Genomic DNA, 23,892 nt, shown 5'->3' on the forward strand with positions numbered 1-23,892 from the left:
TCCTCCTTCCTCTGTCAACCAATGGCCAACACAGGCTGCATAGACAGCTAGGCAAGGGTGACACCCCTCTCACAACCCTGTTGAAGGGTAGACTCCACCCAGGGGAAGGGAGCAGGGGCGGGGAACCCAGAGAGAAGAGTGGAGAGGGTGGGAGAAACTTTCGGCCACAGGGGACAGTGACTGCACCCGTTTCTTGCAGCTGTGTCCCATTCCCAAGTTCTGCCAGGCATTCTCAGCCAAGCACCTCAAACTTGGCAGAAACATCAGGTTTCTTAGTCCAGAATTCACATCCGATGCGCCCCTCCCCCCTGGAGCTGAGCCCCGCTGTGTAAAGAGTTGGTGGATGGGGACTCTGGACACCTGTCATGGTGGGGAAAGAGGACAGGCTGGGGTTAGCGGGTGACTCTATGGCCAGGCATGCCCAGAACAGCTTTGGTTTACCCAAAGCTGTTGTCCCAGTGTAAATATTCATAGTGGTTTTCAGTCTCAAAAGTGTCCAGTTGAACAATAAAATGTACGGCCACCCTAGGCCAAGAGGCCAACCAGCATCGCCCGATGTCCAGATTGGCACAGAGAGTCCCCTGGGGGCCCCGCCTCTCACCTCCTTCTTCCTGTACCTTCACAGAGGGGACTAGAATGGTGGGGCTGCCTCATTCCTCCCCCTGCAGCCTCCACCCTCCCTGGGGGGCACCTTCCCAGCAGGGACGGTGACCTCAGTGTGCTTCTCCTCCGCCACTCTCCCCCACAGACCTGAACAAGCATAGGCGGTATGAGATACGGATGAGCATGTACAATGCTGTGGGCGAGGGGCCCTCCAGCCCCCCCGCAGGAGGTCTTTGTTGGGGAGGCAGGTGAGCAGCGCCCACCCTGTCGGCCCCAGCATGCCTTTCCCAGCCCAACCCAGTTCAGCTGGAAGAGACGGGATCTGGGCTCCCCATCCCGCCCAGCCCACCTCCCCTCCCAGGTTTACTCGAATGCTCACTGCCTACCCTGCACGCCCTCCAGTGCCCACAGCAGCACCTCGTAACGTGGTCGTCCACGGCACCACGGCCACACAGCTGGACGTGACTTCGGAGCCACCTCCGCTGGACAGCCAGAATGGAGACATCCAGGGGTACAAGGTAGGGTGCCCTCGGGCAGAGCAAAGGGGTTCATGGATGAGGAGCCAGGTCGGGGACTGAGGAGTGAGTCGTATGTGGGAGGCAGGCAGGTCCCCAGGCCCTCCATTCATCCAGCCAGCTCCCCGGCCCTTCAGTCTCTGCCGTACACCTGCCGCCTTGGCTGTTGGGCTCCAGTTCGCAGAAATATTGTACAGCTGAAGCTGAACCACATCCATAACCTCCAGCATCCTGAGGGCAGGCTGAGCTTAGGTGCAAGAAACTCTAGCCATCCCTCGGCTTGTACCATCTCTGAGCAGCACACACATCCCTCCCCACCAACCGCCAGCCCCATACATAACTTAAGACCCTCCAAGGGGCTTTTGGCCCCATAATTACAATATTAATATTAATCATATAGCCAATTAGCAAAGCATCACTGCCTCATATTTGGAAATCTCTGTTTAAAAATCATTTCTAGGCTGGGCACGGTGGCTCACACCTTTAAATCCCAGCGCTTTGGGGGGCTGAGGCAGGCAGATCACCTGAGGTCAGGAGTTCGAGACCAGCCTGGCCAACATGGTGAAACCCCATCTCTACTAAAAATACAAAAATTAGCTGGGCGTGGTGGCAGGCACCTGTAATCCCAGCTATTCGAGAGGCTGAGGCAGGAAAATCGCTTGAACCCAGGAGGCAGAGGTTGCAGTGAGCTGAGATTGTACCACTGCACTCCAGCCTGAGCAACAGAGCAAGACTCTATCTCAAAAAAAATAAAATTAAAAATCATTTCTAGGGCTGTGTGTGGTGACTCACACCTGTAATCCCAGCACTTTGGGAGGCCGAGGTGGGCGGATCACTTGAGCTCAGGAGTTGGAGAACAGCCTGGGCAACATAGTGAGACCCTGGCTGTACAAAAAAAAATACAGAAATTAGCCAGGTGTGGTGGCATGTGCCTATAGTCCCAGCTACTTGGGAGGCTGAGGTGGGAGGATTGCTTGAGCCAGGGGGGCAGAGTTTGCAGTAGGCCATGATGGAGCCATTGCACTCCAGCCAGGTAACAGAGCAAGACACTGTCTCAAAAAAGAAAAAAAATCATTTCTAGATTTAGGATGATGTCCTGTGCTATAATGGGATTCAGTTTCTCCCTAATATTCACAAAGCCCTTTGGAACTCCCAAATCTTCATGAAAGGCCCATGAAGCTGGGAGGATATGGGTTTTTATGCCCAAATGAGGAAACTGAGTTCCAATTTAGTTGACCTGGTGAGATCACAAAAACAGCAAGCAGGCCGGGCACGGTGGCTCACACCTGTTATCCCAACACTTTGGGAGGCCAAGGCGGGCGGATCACCTGAGGTCAGGAGTTCGAGACCAGCCTGACCAACATGGTGAAACCCCATCTCTACTAAAAATACAAAATTAGCCGGGTGTGGTGGCACATGCCTATAATCCCAGCTACTGGGGAGGCTGAGGCAGGAGAATTGCTTGAATCTGGGAGAGGCAGGTTGCGGTGAGCTGAGATCATACCATTGCACTCCAGCCTGGGCAACGAGCAAAATTCCGTCTCAAAACAAACAAACAAACAGCAGGCAGCAAAGTCTGGCAGCTCTCACCCCGCCGAGGGGTGAAGAGGAAGCACTAGCCACATGAGCACTAGGGGAAGTAAATTTAAAAAGGGACATGGGCCAGGCTTGGTGGCCTACACATGTAATCCCAGCACTTTGGGAGGCAGATGCAGGTGGATCACCTGAGGTCAGGAATTCAAGACCAGCCTGGCCAACATGGTGAAACCCTGTCTCTACTAAAAATACAACAATTAGCTGGGTGTGGTGGTGCGAACCTGTGATCTCAGCTACTCGGGAGGCTGAGGCAGGAGAATCTCTTGAACCCCAAAGGTGGAGGTTGCAGTGAGCTGAGATGGTGCCACTGCACTCCAGCCTGGGTGATGGAGCGAGACTCCGTCTCAAAACAAAACAAAAAGAACAGAAAAAAGAAGAGTGACCTTTAGGGGAAGTTCTGGAGAAAGATCAGGGCAGAAATAAGTCCTTTCCCTGGTCCTGTAAGAGCAGCTGGAAGCCATGCGAGAGCCCCATGACATTCATTCAAGCCCCTCTTTCAGTCCTGGCACAGAAATCGCGACTGGAATCTGCTTCTAAGCCTCCCACCACATGACCCTGCCGGAGGGGACCGCTCCAACTTTCAATACCCTCATTATTCCCTGCAGCTGAGGAAGTCAGAGACGGAACGCACATTTTAGTACAAGTGGTTTATTTCTCTTCCAGGTGAGGCCGCACGTATATAAGCAAAGGTTTGCCCACCTGGTTCCTTCAGGAACTCCCCGAGGAATCTGTTTAGTTTCCATGCATTAAAAACAACCCTCTAGTTGCCAATAATGAAACTTTAAGAAGCAACACTTTGACGTCACAGAGTTCCTCTCTGCATGTGACGCGGACATACCAAAGTGAGTTTATGGCATACAGTATGCATGGGTTAATGTAGGTGAGACAGGGTGTCCCGGCTGCCCTGTGGCCCCATTCCGTTGTGGAGGCTTCGCTGGGAGCTGAGAACACCCAGCTTTGTCCATGTTTTGATGACAGGTGGTTCTTCCAAAACAGAAGCACCGAGTCACCCCACTCCCCTGCTTCAGTGTGCGAGGCCGTGGGGCTCTGGTGTTGTGAACTCTAGGTTGGCAGGAGGTTGGAAACACCAAAGACCCCAACTCTAGTCCCTCAACAGGCAGTATTGGGGGACATTATTCCCTCCTGGCCAATAAGCTCCTGTGGTCTGGCAGGCCAGGGGCCCAGGACACTGGGTAGGAACAGGTGGTGGGGGTGGGGCAGGGCAGAGGCCTATCCTCCCATAAAGACACAGTTGTACCACTTTGCTAAAACCTTTTCTGGCAAACTTACTTGGAGACAACAGGGAAGGGACAGCATTTGGCTAGTCCCCTAGAACAGGGAACTCTGGCTTTTCCTCTTGGCTTTTTTCTCCTCTTAAAGATCCTCTCTCTGTGGGTGAGATGAACCCAGATCCCCACCAAACAGTAGCTTGGGACAGGATGTCTCACTGATCCTTATTTAAGAATCGACTCCTCCCTGTCTCCTCCAGATCTGTAGATCTCCAGATCAGTGCCAGTAAAATCTGCAAAAGTAGTGACCTAACCAGGGTAAGGAATGAGCTGCAAATCTGTTGTAAAAACTGGATGTGCCAGGAGTTTCAATTCTTTGGATAATCAACGTGTTTAAAACACTGGAGAAAAGAAAGACCTAAAGTCGTTTCAAAGTGTCTGTTCATACCTGAGACCGTGACTATCTGCAGCTAACACATCTGCAGCACTGATTCTGGAATAGAGGCAGGGCAATGGAGGGTTAGGGAGACAGGTGGAATGCGGCAGGCTTTCACCTCTGTTCCCACTGGGGTTCACCAGGCCGTGATCCCCCAGCCCCGGAGCCACTAGCCCCCCACTGCAGAGCTCTCCTGACGCCTCCCCTCTGTGGCCCAGGAGGAGCCTGTCTGGCCCTGGGAACTGTGATTTGGGCTGTTCTGGTGTCATCAGGGGTGCGACCTTCTTAAAGAGCATCTCCTGATCAGCCCTTCTCATGTTACCTGCAGGGAACAGAGGACAGAGGTGACTCCGAGAGGGGTTGTCTGGGCTCTTGGCAGGGCTGACAAGAGGCAGAGTCATGGTTGTGAGACCAGAGAGAACACGCAGCTCTCTGATGGTGGCGCCTGACCTGGCCCCCTCCTCACTGCCACTCCCCTCCTGGCAAGAGCGAGGTGTAGGGGTGAGCAGGGCCAGGCAGCCAGCTCAGGGATGGTACCTCTGAGGCAGCCAAGCACCTGGGGGCATTTCTGGTGTGGAGCAGAAGAGAGAGGCTGGCCCATGTGGTGAGTCTTCTGACCCTTCTGGGGCTTTGGTCGGGGATCCCAGCTGCTCCTCTGCCACAGCAGGAGGCCTCTCGGGCTCCAGATGCCTTTGGTTTCTATTAAAGAAATGCAGCTTGTATTTGCACTAATTAAAAACAAAACAGAAAAAGGAGGCAGGAACCCCCGAAAGTCTGTTAGGCTGGAAACTGATTCCCATAATGCCTCAGGTGCTCATCCGCCACAGACAGGTAGGTGGCTCTCATGCTGGGAGAGTACTGCCAAGAGAGAAGAGAGGGGATGGTCAGAGCTGGGTCAGCCAAGCACTGCACCAGCAAAGGTACCGGGGACTTCTCAGAGTGGAACTGGGCCGGGTGTCTTAGGGAATGAGGGAAACCCGGCCGTGCCTCCACCCCGCATCCATCAGGACTTCTGGCTCCCAGCCTCAAATAAAAAATGCACATACAGACCAGCTGTCCTCCAATGTCCACTCTGCCCCAGCACACACCACCAGCACCCAGCCTGTCCCCTCACAGTGGGGGCAGCGTCAGGGTCCACCAGCGCACGGAGGAGAAGTCAGCAGCCAGCAGGCTGGGGGCAGAGGCCCAGAGACTCAGAAAAGCAGGTTCAAGTCCCAGCTGTGCATCTTACCCCGTGACCTTGGCTTAGGTTCTCCAGCCTTTTCTAGCCTCAGTTTCCCTACCTGCAAAATGGACATAAGAGCACCCAGCTCTTGAAAGGGCGAAATGATATGGAGCAGGAATAGCCTTAACACAGCTGCTCTCAAATGGGGCTGCTCGCCAGAAACACCTGGGGAGCCTAAAAACATCCCGATGCCCAGGCCACACCCGCCAGTATATAAATATGTATATTCTTGTTGATGCAAAATGCACATAACAGTGGTGACCCATACCTGTAATCCCAGCACTTTAGGAGACAGAGGCAGGAGGATCGTTTGAGCCCAGGAGTTCAAGACCAGCCTGGGCAAAATGGCAAAATCCTGTCTCTACCAAAAAAAACAAAAAATTAGCTGGGCATGGTGGCATGCACCTGTAGTCCCAGCCACTCGGGAGGCTGAGGCAGGAGGAGAAGGTACTTGAGCCCAAGAGGTGGAGGTTGCAGCAAGCTAAGATCACACCACTGCACTTCACCCCGGGCAACGGAGCGACACCCTGTCTCTTTAAAAAAAAAAAAAAAAAAGATCACACACATTACATAAAACTAAGCATTTTAAAGAGCTATCAGTGTTTTTAGAGCTCTTTAGGCAATTCCAGTGTGCATTCAAGTTGGAGGAGCAGTGACCCGGGACAGAGTAGGTGCTTGACAGACCTTAGTTACTCATCCTTGGCAGTGGAGAGGGCCTTTCACTCTATACCCTGCACACAGGTCACCTGGGGATCTTGTCCACAGGACCTGAGATTCTGCACTTCTAACAAGCTTCCAGAAGCTGCCACTCTCCTGACCTAGGGAAGTTTCAGGGGTCCAGGCCATTCACATCAGGGGAATGGAATGCTTCCACTTGGGCTGGGGTTGGGGAGGAGGGAGCATGAGGCTCTTCAACCCAGTAGGTCTCAACCAGGGGTGTTTTTGCCTCCCAGGGGCATTAGACAATGTCTGGAGATATTCTGGTTGTCACAACTGGGGACTGGGGTGCCACTGGCATGTAGCAAGTAGAAGCCAGGGACGCTGCTAGACATTCTACAATGTACAGGAACCCCCCACCGAGAATGACCCTGCCCATCAATAGCTCTGAGGCTGAAGAAGCTGGCCTCAGAGCAGTGGTTCTCCAAGCACGGTTTCCAGGGCAGCAGCATCAGTTTTACCTAGGAATATGTCAGATATGCTCATCTCCGGCCGGGTGCGGTAGCTCACACCTGTAATCCCAGCACTTTGGGAGACCGAGGCAGGTGGATCACCTGAGGTCAGGAGTTCGAGACCAGCCTGGCCAACATGGTGAAACCCTGTCTCTACTAAAAATACAAAAAATCAGCTGGGCGTGGTAGTGGGGGCCTGTAATCTCAGCTACTCGGGAGGCTGAGGCAGGAGAATCGCTTGATCCTGGGGAGCGGAGGTTGCAGTGAGCCGAGATCATGCCACTGCACTCCAGCCCGGGCAACAAGAGTGAAACTCCGTCCCCCCCCAAAAAAAAAAGGCACATCTCCAGGCTCCAACTCAGATTTTCTGAATCAGAAACAGAGTGGGTCCCTCAGGTGATTCTGAGGCATATGCAAGTATGAGACCCTCCTTCTTTTTTATTTTCTTTGAGACAGAATCTCACTCTGTCACCCATGCTGGAGTGCAATGGTGCAATCTCAGCTCACTACAACCTCCACCTCCTGGGTTCAAGTGATTCTCCTGCCTCAGCCTCCCGAGTAGGTGCGATTACAGGCACCCATCAGCATGCCCAGCTAACTTTTGTATTTTTAGTAGAGACGGGGTTTCACCATGTTGACCAGGCTGGTCTCGAGCTCCTGGCCTCAAGTGACCCACCTGCCTTGGCTTCCCAAAGTGCTGGATTACTTATAGGCATGAGCCACTGTGCTGGCCAAGACCCTCCTTCTTCAAGCAGTATTTCCCAACTTGAATGATAATAAGTTTGTTAAACTTAGAATCTCCCAGGCTCCTTCCCCAAGATATTCTGTTTCTATAAGTCTGAAGAGAAGTCTCAACGTCAGTATTTTTAACTGCCCTGGGTCATTTTTCTTCACTCCATTTTAATTGCCCTGGGTCATTTTTGTTCATCAAGTCCAGGAAACAGTGCCTAAAAGGATAGGAGAGATTATTCCTTGAAGGCAGAACTGGGGGAAGAAACATTTCCAGCAAGGGACAGGCTGTATATCCCGATCACCAGGTGTGACATCACCCACCCAGTGAGGTCTCCTGACTGTCCCAGAGAGGGCGCTCAGCAGAGGGAGGAGTTTATCCACCTCTCGAACTTGCTCAGTGCTAAGGAGTGTTTAGAGCAGGCACCCCGGGGAGGGTGGGGCGCAGCCAGCTGTGCTGTCTTTACTGGGGCAGACACCCACACCCTCCACGCTGTGGGGTTCCTTGGTCTGCAGCATCATTAGATGTCTCTCTAGGTCCCTTACCGGGCATGGAGGTGGAAGGGTCTTCCCAGGGCAGGCTGGGCTAGGTGGGACTGGGCAGTCAACTTGGCCAAAGCAATAAGTGTTTCTGGGCAGGTCTTAAATCTAGGGAGGAAGTGTTTTCTGTCCTTGAGCCTTGGAAATAAGGTCAGTTGCTGATTATCTCTGCTAATGGCAGGACGAGTGGCCTGGATCTTTCAAACAGAAGGTAATCTGAAAATCATTTTTATTTGGCATCACAATGCATAGAGTCATTCTTTTTTCACAGCAGATTTCCCCTAATTACGTTGTGCTTAGATTAATATTAAAGTCAGTCTGCATTCCTGGGGCCACAGCAGCTGGTGGTTGGAAAAAGTAACACGGGAGGCTTCTGATTAGTGAGAGAAGCTAGGCTGGCATTTAAAAGGTGCTTTTAGGCTGGGCATGGTGGCTCATGCCTGTAACCCCAACACTTTGGGAGGCCAAGGCAGGTGGATCACTTGAGGCCAGGAGTTTGAGACCAGCCTGGCCAGCATGGCGAAAACCCGTCTCTACTAAAAATGCAAAGATTAGCTGGGCATGATGGCACGTGCCTATAGTCCCAGGTACTTGGGAGGCTGAGGCATGAGAATTGCTTGAGCTCAGGAGGTGGAGGATGCAGTGAGCTGAGATTGCGCCACTGTACTCCAGCCTAGGTGACAGAGTGATACTCTCTCAAAAAAATAAATAATAAATGGTGCTGACTTTGAATACAGGTTCAACCAGCCCACTCCCAAGGACGCCAGGAAGAAAGAACAACAGGAGGCTGGGGCTTGTGTTTGTAAAGCTGCGGGATGGGACAGCAGGTGAAGTGCTCCAGGCAAAAGCACCAAGGTGGTGGCACAGGAATGAATGACAGGGTGATTGGTTCCAGCAGGCTTGCTAGCAGGTAGAGGCCGGGGATGCTGCTATATCCCACACACAGAGGACAGGCCCCATAACCTACGGACATTTGGGGCTGCACCATGCTTTGTGGTGGGGGCTCCACCCACTAGATGTCAACAGCATCCAGCCCCCATCCCCAGCCTCCAAGTGTGGTAATGAAAATGCCTCCAGACATTGCCAAATGTCCCCAGGGGGGAAAACTGCCCCTGGGTGAGCCCCTGCTCTACACTGTGGCTCAAATGCCACCTATTAAATAGAACCTTCTGGAATCCCCTAGAGCAGCAGCAAAGACAGCTCCTTCTTTCTGGTCCCAAAGAACCTTGTAGCACTTTCTACAGGCAGCCTTCTTGAGTGCCCCTTCTATAGACTGGAACTTCCTGAAGACAGGGACTGGGTCCCACTTGCTCTTTTCTCGGGTCTGACACTATGATTTTCACTAAGCGCCATGACCGGGAAGCTGACTCCCTGGGTGCCTGTGCGTGCACTTCCTGGGTCCTCAGGGCCCAGGTCTATCACGCTGGTCCCAGGTATTCGGGTCCCAGTGCTTCTGCTTTCCTGTTGGATGTCCCCTTCCAAACTATCTGCATCGGGACAGTGAAATGCCTCTCCCGGCCCAATGAAGGGAGACGCCTGGCTCCAGGACCCTTCTGCCCACCCCGTGGCAGACTTCTGGCCTTTGATTCCCCTTGTCCTTTCTTATAAATGCCACAGCTCTGGCCGGGCGTGGTGGCTCACGCCTGTAGTCCCAGCACTTCGGGAGGCCAAGATGGGTGGATCACCTGAGGTCAGGAGTTCACGACCAGCCTGGTGAAACCCTGTCTCTGCTAAAATTACAAAAATTAGCCAGGTGTGGTGGTGCATGCCCGTAATCCCAGCTAGTAGGGAGGCTGAGGTAGGAGAATCACTTGAACCTGGGCGGTGGAGGTTGTAGTGAGCTGAGATGACATCACTGCACTCCAGCCTGGGCAGAGGAGTGAGACTCCATCTCAAAAAAATAAAAAAGTAAAATTAATAAATGCCACAGCTCTGTGGAGAAGGTGGGGTGGAAGAAAATCACAAATAACAGCTCACTGTCCTACAGCACTCACTGGATACTTCACAAGTATGCTCTGATAACAATCAATTTGCCTAATGCACACACCACCGAGGAGGAATTTGCTAGTATTCCCATACCCATTCTATAGATGGAGAAACTGACGCACAGAGCAGCAAAGTGCTTGTCCAAAGTCACAGAGGCCATAAGCGATGAGCTGGGATTTGAACCCAGGCCTTTGGCACTGGAGTCTGTGTCCTTGAACCTTGGTGGTCACTTCACTGTCTGTTTGCAGCTCTCTTTGTCTCAGCCAGTATTTCTATGTCCTTTGGATACTTCTCTGGGATGAGACAGCATGGTCTTTTCTTCTCAACCCCCCACCCTAAGCTACTCCCCTGAGGCTGCATCTGAGGTACCCTGGCTGGAGGTGGTGGGGTGGACAAGAGGCACAGGCCCCACTCGGGCACAGTCCTAGGGACATGGGGAGCTGAGACAGATTGAGGAAGGCTGTGTTCGGGTTCGGCCCTCCAGACCCACCACCACAGCCAACCCACCCTCCAGCCCAAGAGAGACCAAGGATTAAGGTAAACAGAAATTTAAAAAAAAAAAATTTCCTTAATTTTCTCTGGTGCAAAAAGGGAACGAGACCCCCTCTCTTCTTGCAGTATTTCCTTTAGAAAACTTATCACTGTAAATAATTTCTGTCTTTTGAGATGTCTGCAAACCTTCTTAAAGGCTGAATATGGCCCTTGCCGGGGTTACAATCCAGGGATGGTTTCTTCAGGTCTGGGAGCCAACTCTTGAAAGTACAAACATCAGGAAGACAGCACCGCATCTCCTTCTCAGTGACAGTTCACTTAGGGGCCTGGCTCCAAGTTGTAGCGATCTGATTGTCACGGAAATATTTTTGTTTTTACTCTGGATAAAGGCAATTAGCTGGCTGGGTGCCGTGGCTCATGCCTGTAATCCCAGCACTTTGGGAGGCCGAGGAGGGTGGATCACCTGAGGTCAGAAGTTCGAGACCAGCCTGGCCAACATGGTGAAACCCCATCTCTACTAAAAATACAAAAATTAGCCTGGCGTTGTAGCACGCACCTGTAATCCCACCTACTTGGGAGGCTGAGGCAGGATAATTTCTTGAAACCTGGGTTGCAGTAAGCCGATATTGTGCCACTGCACCCCAGCCTGGGCAACAGAGCGAGATTCCGTCTCAAAAAAATAAAAAAATAAAGGCAATTACTTAACCAGGATGGCCACCCCAATTAGCAAGTGGATTAAGGTGGACTACTGTGACAAATGGTGCCATCAAGTCCTCTTGCTGGATGACAGGTATGCAGCGGGCTGTGTCTTGTTCCTGCCTGGCTAGGGGAAGTAGTGAGATTTCTTGTGTCTTTGCAATCTCCTTAGCGGACTGCCTGGGATACCCGCAACGGTCTGGTTTAGTGCATACTCAATAACAGAACAGTTTCATTCTTTTCTGCCTTTGTGGACAGGATTCACTGGGTTGGCAGGAGGTTTGGTCCTTACGTATTACCCCAACAAGGAAGGGCCAGAGCCCCAATTACCGTAGGCGGAGGGGAGGCTCTCCCAATGAGTGGCACGTTCTCATAGCGTGGGTTCCTACCAAACAGCATGGCTTGGTTCCTGTGGGGATGAGAGGAGAGCTCAGGAGGGGATGGTGTGGGAGTGGGGGTGTGTGTAGATTTCTACAGGAGGGTCCCATGGGTGAGCACATGGGAGGTGGGGGATGGAACTGAACCACAGATAGAGTGGAGGGGGTGCGGTGGGCAGATATGGAGAAGAGCACCTTGGGAAGCCTGGGGACAAGTGGCTGATGGGCAACGGAGGCTGGGAGCAGCATGGCCTGGAGAAATGCAGCTTCTCGGGCCTGGCACCTGTCCCACCGGCTTGTGGCAGAGGCTGCTGACATCAGTGGGTTCTTCCGCCAGCACATGGGGTGTGGAGGGGTGACCAGATGCTCCCCAGGAGCCTTTCCTCCAGGCACCCCATGGCTGTAGTGGGGACCACGGGTGGCCTTGGATGCCTTCCTCCTCCCACCTGGTGCTGTGGACCCCACCCAACATGCTGTCCGGGCAGTGCTACCCAGCCTGGGTGTGTGTGCAGGCCGTACATGTACTCGGAGACAGGGGCGTGGGAGATGGTCTGGGCGGGGGGCTGCAGGCTGGTCTGACTGCCCAGGCCACTGCTGTAGCTGCAGAAGCTGTGAAGCTGTCCCCTTGGGGGATTGTGGGCCGCCAGGTGCCAGGCTTGGGGGTTAAAGGGGTCATCATCATCAATGTCGTCGTAGGCTCTGTTTCTAGAACAACGGGTAGAAGATGGCCGGCTGTGAAGGGTGAAGGAGGCTCTGAGGCAGCCAGGGCCTGTCCTGCTTCCCTGACCTTCCTCCCAGGACTCTCTGGCCACGTGTGTCTCCTTGAGGCTCCTCTAAAACGCGGCCCCCGGCCTGCCTCCTGCAGATCATTCTGGCCCATTCCCAGCTTCACGACCAGCTCTTCCAGGTGCCCCACCACGCTGACCGTGCACATGTGGGTCCTCCCTACCCTGCATCCTCTTGCCTAATCCACTGACGAGGTGCCTATACACCATCTGTCCCTGCCCATCTCCTCAAGGGGACTGCAGGCTCCCTGAAAACAGTGACCCCATATATCCTTCTTGGTATTCCTGGGGCACCCCTCCCAGCACCACGAACTCTCCTCATTCCAGATCGCAAAGTCCTGGTGAGAAGAGAGGAGAAGGGAGGCCAGACTGTGGCCTGAGGGCTGTCACCACCCTGGGCCCCAGCTCCTGCCCTGGGCCCCACCGAACTCCTTTGGACGGTCTGTGTGGGCTCTTGGGGAAGCTTCTGTAGAAGTCAGCCAGCCTATTGGGCTGAATGCCCAGGCCCTCTGCTGCTCTCCTCAGTCCTGGGTTATCGGCTAAATCGTAGAGCAGAGGCCCCTGTCTGCTGCTCTCCCAGGACAACCCCAGGCTGTGGGAGGCTCCCCTCCTTACTAGGCAGCCCACCTGGTGGTGAAGCGCTTCCAGGCCCTTGGCCCCACACAGATCATGGTGGAGAAGGCGAGGGCGGCCAGGAAGGAGAAAAGGCCAAGGTACAGCAAGCCCTGGAGGCCGTCGTAGCAGATGCCAGCAAGTGCGTCCAGATAGTCCTGGAGGAAGAGGAGGGACATGCAGCTAGTGAAGGAGTGGGGGCAAAGCCTGGGGGCCAAGCTCTTCTCTGGAAGTCCCTTTCCCCCGAGCCTGGACCTGGGGTCTCCTGGCTGCTCCCCATCCCGAGCGCCTTGCAGCACCATTAAAAGTCCGCACTCTGGAGCCTAACACAATGGGGCTTCTTGGGTTCACTCTGGAAACATTTGCTGAGCACTTATGTGCGCTAGGCACTAAGAAGCTGGCTCTGAACAGGGCGGAGGAGGTTGCAGGGTGGGGAACCAGAGACGGGGGCACTGAAGCCGAGGCCAGGATGGCAAGAAGCAGCACACCTTGAGAAGAGGGGGCAAAGGGGACAGGCTTGGCCTGTTCAGGAAAGAGAGAGAACATAGGCCAGCAGGGGCCGGGTCATGCTGGGCCTTGCAATGCAGGAGAGGAGTACAGACTTTTAAAAGGCGTCAGAAAGACATCGGAGGGTGTGGGAATGGAAGGGATGTGATCCAACCTAGTTTGCAAAGGGACTGCTCTGGCTGCATGTGTGAAAGCTCATGGGTGGTGAGGGGGCAAGAGAAAGTGGGAAGAGGCCACTGTCTGCTGGAGGAGCAGGACGGGATCATGGTGGAAGCCATGAAGAGAAAGAGAAATGGATGGATTCAGGGTACAGCTGAGAGGAGAGCTGCCAAGACTTGCTGGGGATTAGATGTCGAAGGGGAAGAAGAGAGGAGATGGGTGACTTCCATGTTCTTAGCTCGGAGGTCAGACTACCAGGATCTAAACCCAAGCCCCTGATGTGCCAACTCAGGTCTCTTCAGTAGAGTCCTGCACAGATATGGCCCTGCACAGATCATGGTGGATGATCTTTATAGATACACACACACACACCCCCAACACACACATGCATCCCCCACGTGCACACACACACGCATACATGCACCACACACACCACATACATGTGCACACACACGTGCGCACAACACACATGCACACACACCACACACACACACCCATCACAGACACGCACACACCACATACATGCACACACCACACACACCCCCCACATGCATACTGGCACATACACACACACATGCACAGCACACGTGCACACAAGCATGCACATACCACACACATACATACACACACCACATAGGTGCACCCACACAACCTCAGACACACACCACACATGCACACAGACATATACACCACACACGCACACAGACATGTACACCGCACAAGTGCACACACACACACACAAACACACGCATGTGCACACACACATAGCTATATCTATGCATCTATCCATACACACACACATGCAAGCCAATTTCCTAGGAAATAACGTGTTTCACTGTGAGAACTGAATGACATACTGGATATAAAATGCACAGAACAGGGCCAAGCATGGAGCTGACAGCTATGATGATGACAAAGAGTGTCTGCACTAAATCCATCTGGGATGTGAAAGCTGTCACCATACACTGGCTCACTGCTTGGGGGTGGGGGGCTCTCACGTGCTCCCCATGTGTTTCCTGCATCATTGTATCTGTCTGATATTCCAAGTTCCTGGAAAGAAGACTCTGGCAATGGGATTGGGACATCCACTTGCAACCCATGGAGACAGATGTGTTGACGAAATGGCCAGGAGTCCGGACAATGAGGAAGAGCCTCCCTTGTATTGTTCAGGGTCCCCCAGTGACCCAGAGCCAACTGCATCCAACCCTCCCATACCTAACCCCTGGTCCCTTTTACTGAGTCTCCCTGTCTCAGCCCCTGGAGAGAGGCCAGGCACCCCCTCCCTTCCCATTATCTGGCTTCAGTTCCATTGCTGGGCCTGAAGGGGGCCCAGGCCATCGCTCCCCTTGGCTTCTACTGGCTTTTCTCTGGAAGGTGTGGCCTGCTGGGTGCCCTCACACTCTCCACGTGTCCCCAGGGTCCCCATGCACCTTGTGCAGCCCTCGGCAGTCCACCATGGCAGTCAGCTGGTGAAGGCTGGACTCTGAGGAGTTCAGCAAGAGCTGGATTGCAAGCAGGTCTTCCTGAAGTGGGAAGAGAGAGAGAGAGAGAGAGGCTGAGGGGCTGTGGAGGAGAGCTGGCGGAGAAAACCACCACAGCAGCTGTGCTCGGGGCCTCTAGAGCCAAGGGAGGGAGCCGAGTCACAGGGGCAGGGGCGTAGAGCCAGCAGCAAGCTGTGCACAGCCTGGCCCTGGGGCCGGGGCAGGGGAAAGGGCTGTCAGGGTTCATCTGGGGCTCCCCTCTTCCTGCACAGCTGCCTTACCTCTGCGGTGGAGAAGAGGGGCACGGCAAACTGCAGCAGTCCCACGACCTGGATCTGCATGGTGGTGAGCGCGCGCTGGAAGGTGGTCAGGGTCTGGGCCAGGAGAGACACAGCCCCACCGTGAGGCTCCATCTCCCAGGAGCCCCACGGTGGCAGAGGGGCCTATGCTCCTGCCCCTCCCACCCTCCCACCTGGCTGCAGCTGCACAGGCCCTTCCACTTGCAGAAGTCTCCCCCTACTCCTCTGGCTTCTTGAGAGCTGCACAGTCTTCTCCCTGCTTGCAGCTCAGATGTGGTCTTTGGACCGGCAGCCCTGGCCTCACCTGGGAGCTTGTGAGAAGTACAGAATCTCAGCCCCACCCAAGAGCTCCTGCACAGCATCTGCATGGGAACCAGCTCCCCCACTGAGCTGCATACATGTTAACCACCAATCTAGAACCCATGACCAAAAGCATGCCCCCCTCACAGAAGCAGCTAAGGAGGGAACCAGGGTGAGGCAAGGAAGGCCCTGCCACCTCCGCCATCCTGGTCAGTGGTGGGGCTTAGGGTCAAGGGGGAGCAGCTGTGGGCAGGGTGAGGGCAGGCCTCGGGGGGCCATACCTGCTGGAAGGGGCTGCTTCCACTCTGGCTGCAATACAGGTAGTAGCGAGTCACCTCTGCAGGGCAATGGCATGGCATTAGGCAGCTCACAAATGACCAGATGAGATCTCTATCACCCTTGGTGGCCAAGCCAGACCTCCCTCCCCGTCCCTGAGGTCCCAAGGGAGGCAGTTTCTAGCAAATGGCCTAGAGCATGAGCTGGACTTGAAGTTCAGAGTTGAGGAGGGGTTGCATGGCTACAGGGCTGAAAGAGGTAAGTAGGGGCACACAGTCCAGCCAGCCATGCATCCACAGCAGTGGCCTGAGAGTGTGTTACCTGTGCTGATCTGGCCCTCCGTGATGTTCAGAATGAAGGTGTCAGGAGCCACACAGAAGTCACTGGTGGCCTGAGTGAGGGAGAGAGGGACAGGGTGGAGGAAAGTCAGATACCAGGACAGCGGGGCCCTGGGAGGAGCCAGAAGCCCATCACCCCAGCCCCTTGAGCTCCCTCCCAGGTGGCAAAAGACAGTCTGGAACCAGCCTCCTGGGTTCAAACCTAGCTCTGCGCCTTCCTAGCTCTGTTGCCTTGGACAAGTTACTTATTCTTCCTGTGTCCCGGTTGCCTCATCTGTGACATGGAGATGATAATGCTATTCACCCAATGCATGTAAAGTGCTCAGAAAAGTGACTGGGGCAGAGAGCATGCTGTTACTCTTATTCCCGAATGCCTCTTCTGGGACAGACACTTGGGGGCCAGCATCCTGGGCCCTAGGGCAGCTGCAGGCTGTGTGTGTGGGAGTTCATTACACCATGGCTTCATCTGCTCATATCTGTTTTACATTTTGTCTTGCTGTGATCAAGTCCTACAGGGACGGGTGGTCAAGGCTCCCCCAAACTCTTTCTAAAGAATGAGGTTGGTGCTGAAGCATCTGTGAGTCTTGGGAGTAGGTCCTCACCTGCCAAGACATGGGGTGGGAAGGGCATGGAGCTGAGAAGTGGCTGCCACTTATGAGCTGGAGGACCTGGCCCCACAGCATGGCCTGGCTAAGTGATTGCTAATGCCCATGCGGCAGGGTGGGAGCAGACACAGGCCCCAGGAGAGGCGGCAGCAAGGACATGGCCTCCAAGCCAGGTGCACCCCAGATCTGGCCTGGGGTGCTCTAGGGACTGGATAAATTGGGGGGCCTCTGCCTTCCAGAGCAGCCAGGGAGAGCTCAGGTTCTCTGGCCTGTTCCTTAGGGGCATCCCCCTCCTCTGGCACATGCTCCCTGGGCAGGGGACCCCTCTGAGTGCCCTGCTCTGCCGGTGGCCCCATCCTCCTTCAGGGGTCCACAATAGAGCATCACTCACTAACTTGCTAAGTTGATAGACATTTATGGAGTACTTACTTGGTGCCGTGCAGGGTTCTAGCACCTAGAGGTTAGTGCGACACAGCACTTATGGTCTAGAAAATGTATGTACAGCAAGGGTGGGGAATAACATAGCCCTCTAGATACAGACCTTCCTGAGAGCCTTATGTGTGCACGTGCGCGTGAGCATGCACACACACACACACGCACGCACTTAAGACTCTGGGAGAAATGCTTTATACACAAACCACTAGCATTCATAATACATCAACCTGGCTTATTATTACCTATCAGAGCTGTGGCGCCAGCAGGCCTGGTGGTGTGCCCCCACCCCCTGGCTGGAGTGGCAGAGAGTGCAGCCAAGCCCAAGTGGAGGATGGGGAAGCCTTGGGAAAATGAAGAGTGAGGCCACCATCTCAGTTTGGGTCACCCCCAAGAAGTTTGGGAACCAAGAAACGAGAGGGACAGGAGGCCCCAGTCCAAGGCTCCACAGTGACGTGGTCTTCCTGACTCCCTCCTTCCCCTCCCAGGCCAGGCCTGCTCTTCACACCCCTTGGCCACCCTAGAGCCTCCATCTCCTGGGATAGGTACATAGGATGGTTTGGGATGTGGGACTCAGTGAGGAGTCAACTCTCCTATTAATGAAGACAAGCACCTGTGTGTGTGTGCATGTACATGTGTGACGCATATGCACTTGTGTGTGTGCATGTTGATATGGTTTGGCTGTGTCCCCACCCAAATCTCATCTTGAATTCCCATGTGTTATGGGAGGGACCTGGTGGGAGGTAATTGAGTCATGGAGGCAAGTTTTTCTCATGCTGTTCTCGTGATAATGAATAAGTCTCACAAGACCTCATTTTTTTTTTTTTTTGAGACAGAGTCTCACTCTGTCACCCAGGCTGGAGTGCAGTGATGTGATCTCGGCTCACTGCAACCTCCACCTCCCAGGTTCAAGCAATCCCCCTGCCTCAGTCTCCCAAGTAGCTGAGATTTTAGGCATGCACCACTATGCCTGGCTAATTTCGTATTTTTACTAGAGATGGGGTTCTGGCATGTTGGTCAGGCTGGTTTTGAACTCCTGACCTCAGGTGATCCCCCTGCCTCAGCCTCCCAAAGTGCTGGGATTACAGGTGTGAGCCACCACATCTGGCAGATCTGATGGTTTTAAAAACAGGAGTTTCCCTGAATAAGTCCTCTCTCTTTGCCTGCTACTATCCATGTAAGACGTGACTTGCTCCTCCTTGCCTTCCACCATGATTGTGGGGCTTCCTCAGCCATGTGGAACTGTGAGTCCAATTAAACCTCTTTCTTTTGTAAATTGCCCAGTCTTGGGTATGTCTTTATCGGCAGCATGAAAATGGAATAATACACGTGTGCATTACTCATGACATGGTGATAGGGATGGCAGGAGAGGGGACAGGAAGGAGGTCACTGAGCATAGTTGGGGCAGGTGGGAGAGGCTGCCCAGTAACCAGCCCAGGCAACGGCTGAGCCTGCAGGCAGCTCCTGAGAATGGAGGTGTGGGTCTGAAGGGGCCCCCCGTGACCCTAGCATGATGATGATGAATGCACAGGAAGCCAGTGGTGCCCACTGTTTATTGGACATTTTCTGTGTGCCTCCCAGGATTAACCCACTCATCTTTCCCTAGCAACAGCCCTTTGAGGTAAGTCTTGTTATTCTCTGTATTCACCTAGAAGGAAACTGAGGCACAGAGAACCTCACGAACTTTCCTGGGTTTCCACTGCTGGGAACGGGTGAAGGGAGGATGTGGACCCAGACAGGGTGGCTGCAGAGGCCACACTCCCACCCTCTGACTCAGGGGCAGGCCTGACTGCCCTTTGGCTGGAGGAATCCCCGGAAGTGCTCTGTCCCCGGGTTCAGAGGCCAAAGCACTTGTGACAGCCCTTGCCTCCCCCCCTCACAGCTGAACCCATTTCCTCCCCGTTCCTTCTTCCAGGGCTTCCCAGCCTCTCTGCCTGCTCTAGCCCCTCATCCCAGACACCTCCTGACTCGCAGTGCTGACCACGAGTGGTGTCCCCAGGGCCTGGAAGCTTGGAGCTCGGCTGCTCAAGTACTGCCGGCCCTCCTCTCCCTGCCTCACCCAGAGCAGATCTCCAGGGCAGTGCTCTGTCCTCGTGTAGTTCTTTCTAGGGACAGGGAGGGGTAGGGGTCCGGGGTGGGGAGGGGAGGCCTTGTCAGTCCTCTGGCCCCATGGCTGTCAAAACAGGCCTCAGAGAGCAGGGTGGCATTGGGAGGCCACACAAAAGCTCTCCACAATAACCTCAGGACAGCCGGCGCCCTCCCCGCCCTCCTGGCTCCTCCTCACCCGGCTTCCTATTAAAATGCAGCAGCATCTCCAGCCAGTCAAAAGCCCATTCAGCTCCACCGCCTGCTCCCCCTCTCGCACACAAGGGCCTGACTAGAGGAATTAGGGAAATGGCCTTTCTCCCCAGCTCCCCGCATTCCAGGGCGCCCAGCTGGGAGATTAAATGGCCTCTGGTTTTCATGAACACCGAAGCCTGGTGAGAGGGAGGAGCCCCTGCTGGGAGGCGCGGCCACCACAGGGCAGCTCACAGCGGCAAGCTGGAAGCTACCACTGCCTCCAGGAGGCAGAGGCTGCCCAGAAAGCAGGAGGGGCCCTGGAGGAGCTCGACGTGCGTTCCCTGCCCTGTGCGCGCCGCTGGCCCCAGAGGAGAGGCTGCAGGCCAGGCAGCTGCATGCGTCACCCTGGCCAGCAGTGGCACTGTTTACAGCCGTCCCAGCTCCTGCATGCTTTCAAACATGACTTGGGCCTTTTCTCTACCCATCCTTGGTCCGTGATCACTGCACTGGGGTGGCGGGGAGCAAAGACAGACATACCCCCTCTTCTCCCTTCTGCACAAGCCTCTGCCTAAGGTGCTAAGTCAGGCAGTGCCAGAGTCCCTGAGGGCACTGTGTCCATGCCCAGAGCTAGTGGCCAGCCCCCAAGTCACTGGACAAGGTGTGGGTGTGGTTAGGGAGCTTCTGGTACAAGCCACCCCCATCTTATCCTATCAAGCCCCAGGTCACTATGGCAGAACAGATGCATGTCCCAGGGTTAGTCTGTGGACTTTGAATCAGTGAGGGGTTCCTTGAATTCCCCTGGTAAACTGTGTTCTCTTCTATCACATGGATGTGCATGAACACACACACACACAAACACACAAAGACATACACACACACACAAACACACAAAGACATACACACACACACACACACACATACTGCAGCTCCACTGTATCAAAGCCTGGGGTTGCAGTGATCTGCCTACAAGTCTTGCTTCCAAAGGCTGGAACTTTGTCAACAGCAAACATCACGTCCTCTTGGCTTCCGCAACCCCAGGCGTCTTGTACCATCGAGTGCCATCCAGCAAACAACGTCAGCTCAGTGAATGAACAGCCTCATGCACACAGCTTAGCGCCAGTGTTAGGTCCATTAAAGATCATGTGGACCTGCATAGGAAGCCCCCACCTTTTTTTTTTTTTTTCAAACCATTTTGAGGCATCACATCCAGAAACATACAGCACATGTGCTTCAGAGTGCGGGAGTCCTGGGACATTGGGACGGAAGGCAAGTCAGACACCACATTCTATAGTCCCAGGGCCTGGGGAGCTGGCAAAGCAGCAGCTTCTGATGCAGGAGGGATTCCCGGTCTGAGGCTCGGACTCCTACCCACTCTCAGGAGACCTGGTCAGTTCTGCACGCCTAAGCCCAGGCATGGGTAAGCCTAAGCATGCCTAGGCGGCCGGGGGCTTCTCTCTGAGTATGAAGCATGAGTGTCTTATCCTGGCTCTGACCCTGGGCAGTCCCCTTCCTTTCTCTGGGCCTATTTCCCAATCTGTAACGAGAGGGGCCGGTTCAGATGGCACAAGTCCCTTTGGTTCTGAGATCCTGGGATTCTAGGTTACGAGCTGGGACCAGAAGCTGGCCCTGCTTGGAGACACACCAGAGTGTCCTGGCAGACCACCCACCACCCACCACCCACCCCCTCCCCCAACTCACCACTGCTGCAGCGGCATCAGCGGCCAGGGATGCCCAGCTGAGGAGCAGGCTTAGTGCCCCACAGCACAGCATCCTAGGAGAGAGGCAGGTGACAAGGTTGGCAGGTGGGGTCCCCTTCCTCTCAGCCATCACCCCATCCACCCTGCCCCCCAGATGCTTGCAATGGATCCAAAGGCAGCCTCAGTCCCTGCCTTGCCATGGGCCCTGCTCACTACTAGGAAAGGATCATGGAGCCCAAGTCCTTGGAGCTAAAGAGACCCAGGCGTGAGGGCACAGGCTAAGGGGGCAATGGTGGCCAAGACGGCCAGAGGCTTTCATGCGTGGGCCCACGTTTCTTAGCTGCTCAATAGAGTCAGGCCCAGAGAAGGAGGAAAGCCTAATGCTTGCTCGTTTGCTGACCAGATGCGGAGTTGGTGGCTGCTGTCTGTCTCCTCTGCTGAGTGCTGAGGATGGGGCAGAAGGTGGCCTCAGGCAGCCTGGCTGTTTTCCCCACACTCTGGAGCTGGCCAGGACCTTGTCTCTTTCTGATGATGGCATCCTGCCCAGCTCTTTGTCCCAGGTCCACAGGTAGGGATACTCACGAGGCCAGGAGACACTTGGAGCGCTTGGCCAGTCCCAGGCAGGCAATGAGGCAGATGACCAGGTCCAGGATAAAGAGCAGGAGGTAGGAGAGCCACCTGGGCAGAGGGGCAGGGATGGTCAGGAGCAGCAGGGTGGAACTTCTGACCTGCTGGCCACCTGGGAGGCCTGCATGGCAGCCCTGGGACCCACTGGACCCTTTACTACGAACATGCTGCCCAGAGCCAGCATGCACCTAGCATGCGTGGGCTGAAGGCTCGTGAGCTGCACCCCCATTGCTGCCTGGACAAAGCAGTCACTTCCCACCCCCTGCCTTCACCTCTAGGCTAAGTGTCAAAACCAGCACTGTGCACTAGAACTTTCCCCAGTGGAGGAACTGTTCTAAATCCCTGCTGTCCACTCTCTTCTTTTTCACTACCCGCAGGTGGCTACTGAGAACTTGAAATATGGCTTGTGCAACTGAAGAAATACATTTTAAACTTTACTTAATTTTAATTAATTTCAATAGCCACACATGGCTGGGGCTACCACCCTGGACAGCACAGCTCTGAAGTGCCTTTCTGTGGCCTCCCAGCAGGCATCTTCTAGGACTCTGCTTCCCTTTGCTTCTAGAACTCGCAGAGAGCATCAGACCAGCCAAGGCCTGATGTTTATAGCCACAGATCTAACACAGCCCCTAAGGTGACTGCCTCTTTGACAAACACTCAGCCTGGCTCCCCAAGGCCTCCCATCTTGCCCCCTCACTGGATGGGATCCATAATTTAAGACTTTTAGGTTCAGGCCAGGCGCAGTGGCTCAAGCCTGTAATCCCAGCACTTTGGGAGACCAAGATGGGCGGATCACTTGAGACCAGGAGTTCGAGACAAGCCTGGCCAACACGGTGAAACCTCATCTCTACAAAATATACAAAAATTAGCCAGGTGTGGTGATAGGCACCTGTAGTCCCAGCTACTCAGGAGGCTGATACAGGAGAATCACTTGAAACCAGGAAGCAGAGGTTGCAGTGAGCCAAGATTGCACCATTGCACTCCAGCCTGGGTCACAGAGCGAGACTCCATCTCAAAAACAACAACAAAAAAAAACTTTAGGTTCATTTTTAAACAACATTTGTGCCAGGCACTGAGCTTGGCACCAGGGATACCCAGGTGAGTGGGCTCATTTCTGACCATCAGAGAGCTCAGTGTGGAACTTGGGAGTCCAGGTCAGGGTACCTACAGCCCTGCAGGCCTCCAAGCTCCTCCAAGCCCTTCATTCCTCTGGCCTTTTTGTCCCCAAGGCTGGGCTGATGGGGAAGGGCAGTCATACCCCAGCTGGGAGACCTTGGTAAGCCACTTCACCCCTTGAGACCTTGGTTTCCATATCTGTAGAGGGAGCTGGAACCCCTCATCTGACAGGGCCAGAGTAAGGATTAAGTGCTTGCTAAATATAAAGGTTGATGGGGCAAGGCAGCCAGGGACTTCAAAGGCCCTGCCCTCCTGCTTCTCCAGAGAACAGGCTGAAGAATCAAAGTATCTTAAGCCCACGGGCACCGAGAAGACCCCAAACAAGTACCCTCGTTCCTTTCCCTTCCACACAGGTCCCCAAGGTGGTCCTCACAAGGCCCAGTGGTCTCCCCTGGCAGCCATGCCCTTTGCCCTGAGCTGGGCACCAATGGAAGAGTGGACAGAGGAGGGGGGTGCAGAGACAGGGGCTTCCCAGTCCCCAAAGAGGGAAGTATTTGGATCATTATTTCTCTTGCTGCAAGAGCCAAGTAAAGTCACTGACCTGTCCTCTCCAGCAGTGGTTTTCTGCTTCACTGACATCATAAAGGGGAAGAAGGAGTTTGGAGTGTGGGCAGGGAGTGCCCTGGAGCTGGCAGAAAGTGGCAAAGAGGCTCCGAGGGAGAGAGGGGAGGGAGCAAGCTGGAGGCCCGGCAGCCAAGGGAGGTTCTTTCTGACTCCTCTAATCG

At 54.4% G+C, this 23,892-nt stretch overlaps 1 protein-coding gene across 5 annotated transcripts in view; it reads right to left on the bottom strand.

Moving 5' to 3' along the window:
• Window positions 1-3,346: 3,346 nt before the first annotated feature.
• TTYH2 (tweety family member 2) overlaps window positions 3,347-23,892 on the bottom strand; it is a 48,399-nt gene continuing 27,853 nt past the window's right edge. For 3 of the 5 annotated variants that reach the window (XM_030827412.1, XM_030827414.1, XM_030827410.1), the window contains 10 exons: window positions 21,947-22,042; window positions 21,366-21,438; window positions 16,334-16,403; window positions 16,018-16,073; window positions 15,419-15,511; window positions 15,087-15,179; window positions 13,006-13,148; window positions 12,113-12,298; window positions 11,547-11,625; window positions 3,347-5,237 (listed from right to left, as the gene is read on the bottom strand). In XM_030827412.1, coding sequence (XP_030683272.1) covers window positions 5,157-5,237; window positions 11,547-11,625; window positions 12,113-12,298; window positions 13,006-13,148; window positions 15,087-15,179; window positions 15,419-15,511; window positions 16,018-16,073; window positions 16,334-16,403; window positions 21,366-21,438; window positions 21,947-22,042 — 970 coding nt within the window. In that variant the 3' untranslated portion in view covers window positions 3,347-5,156. Of the gene's footprint in view, window positions 5,238-11,546; window positions 11,626-12,112; window positions 12,299-13,005; window positions 13,149-15,086; window positions 15,180-15,418; window positions 15,512-16,017; window positions 16,074-16,333; window positions 16,404-21,365; window positions 21,439-21,946; window positions 22,043-23,708; window positions 23,826-23,892 lie in introns of those variants that run through there. The other 2 variants (XM_030827413.1, XM_030827411.1) reach the window with 2 other exon arrangements.

This window comes from Nomascus leucogenys, chromosome 14, assembly GCF_006542625.1.
Source record: "Nomascus leucogenys isolate Asia chromosome 14, Asia_NLE_v1, whole genome shotgun sequence".
Classification (NCBI taxonomy): domain Eukaryota; kingdom Metazoa; phylum Chordata; class Mammalia; order Primates; family Hylobatidae; genus Nomascus; species Nomascus leucogenys.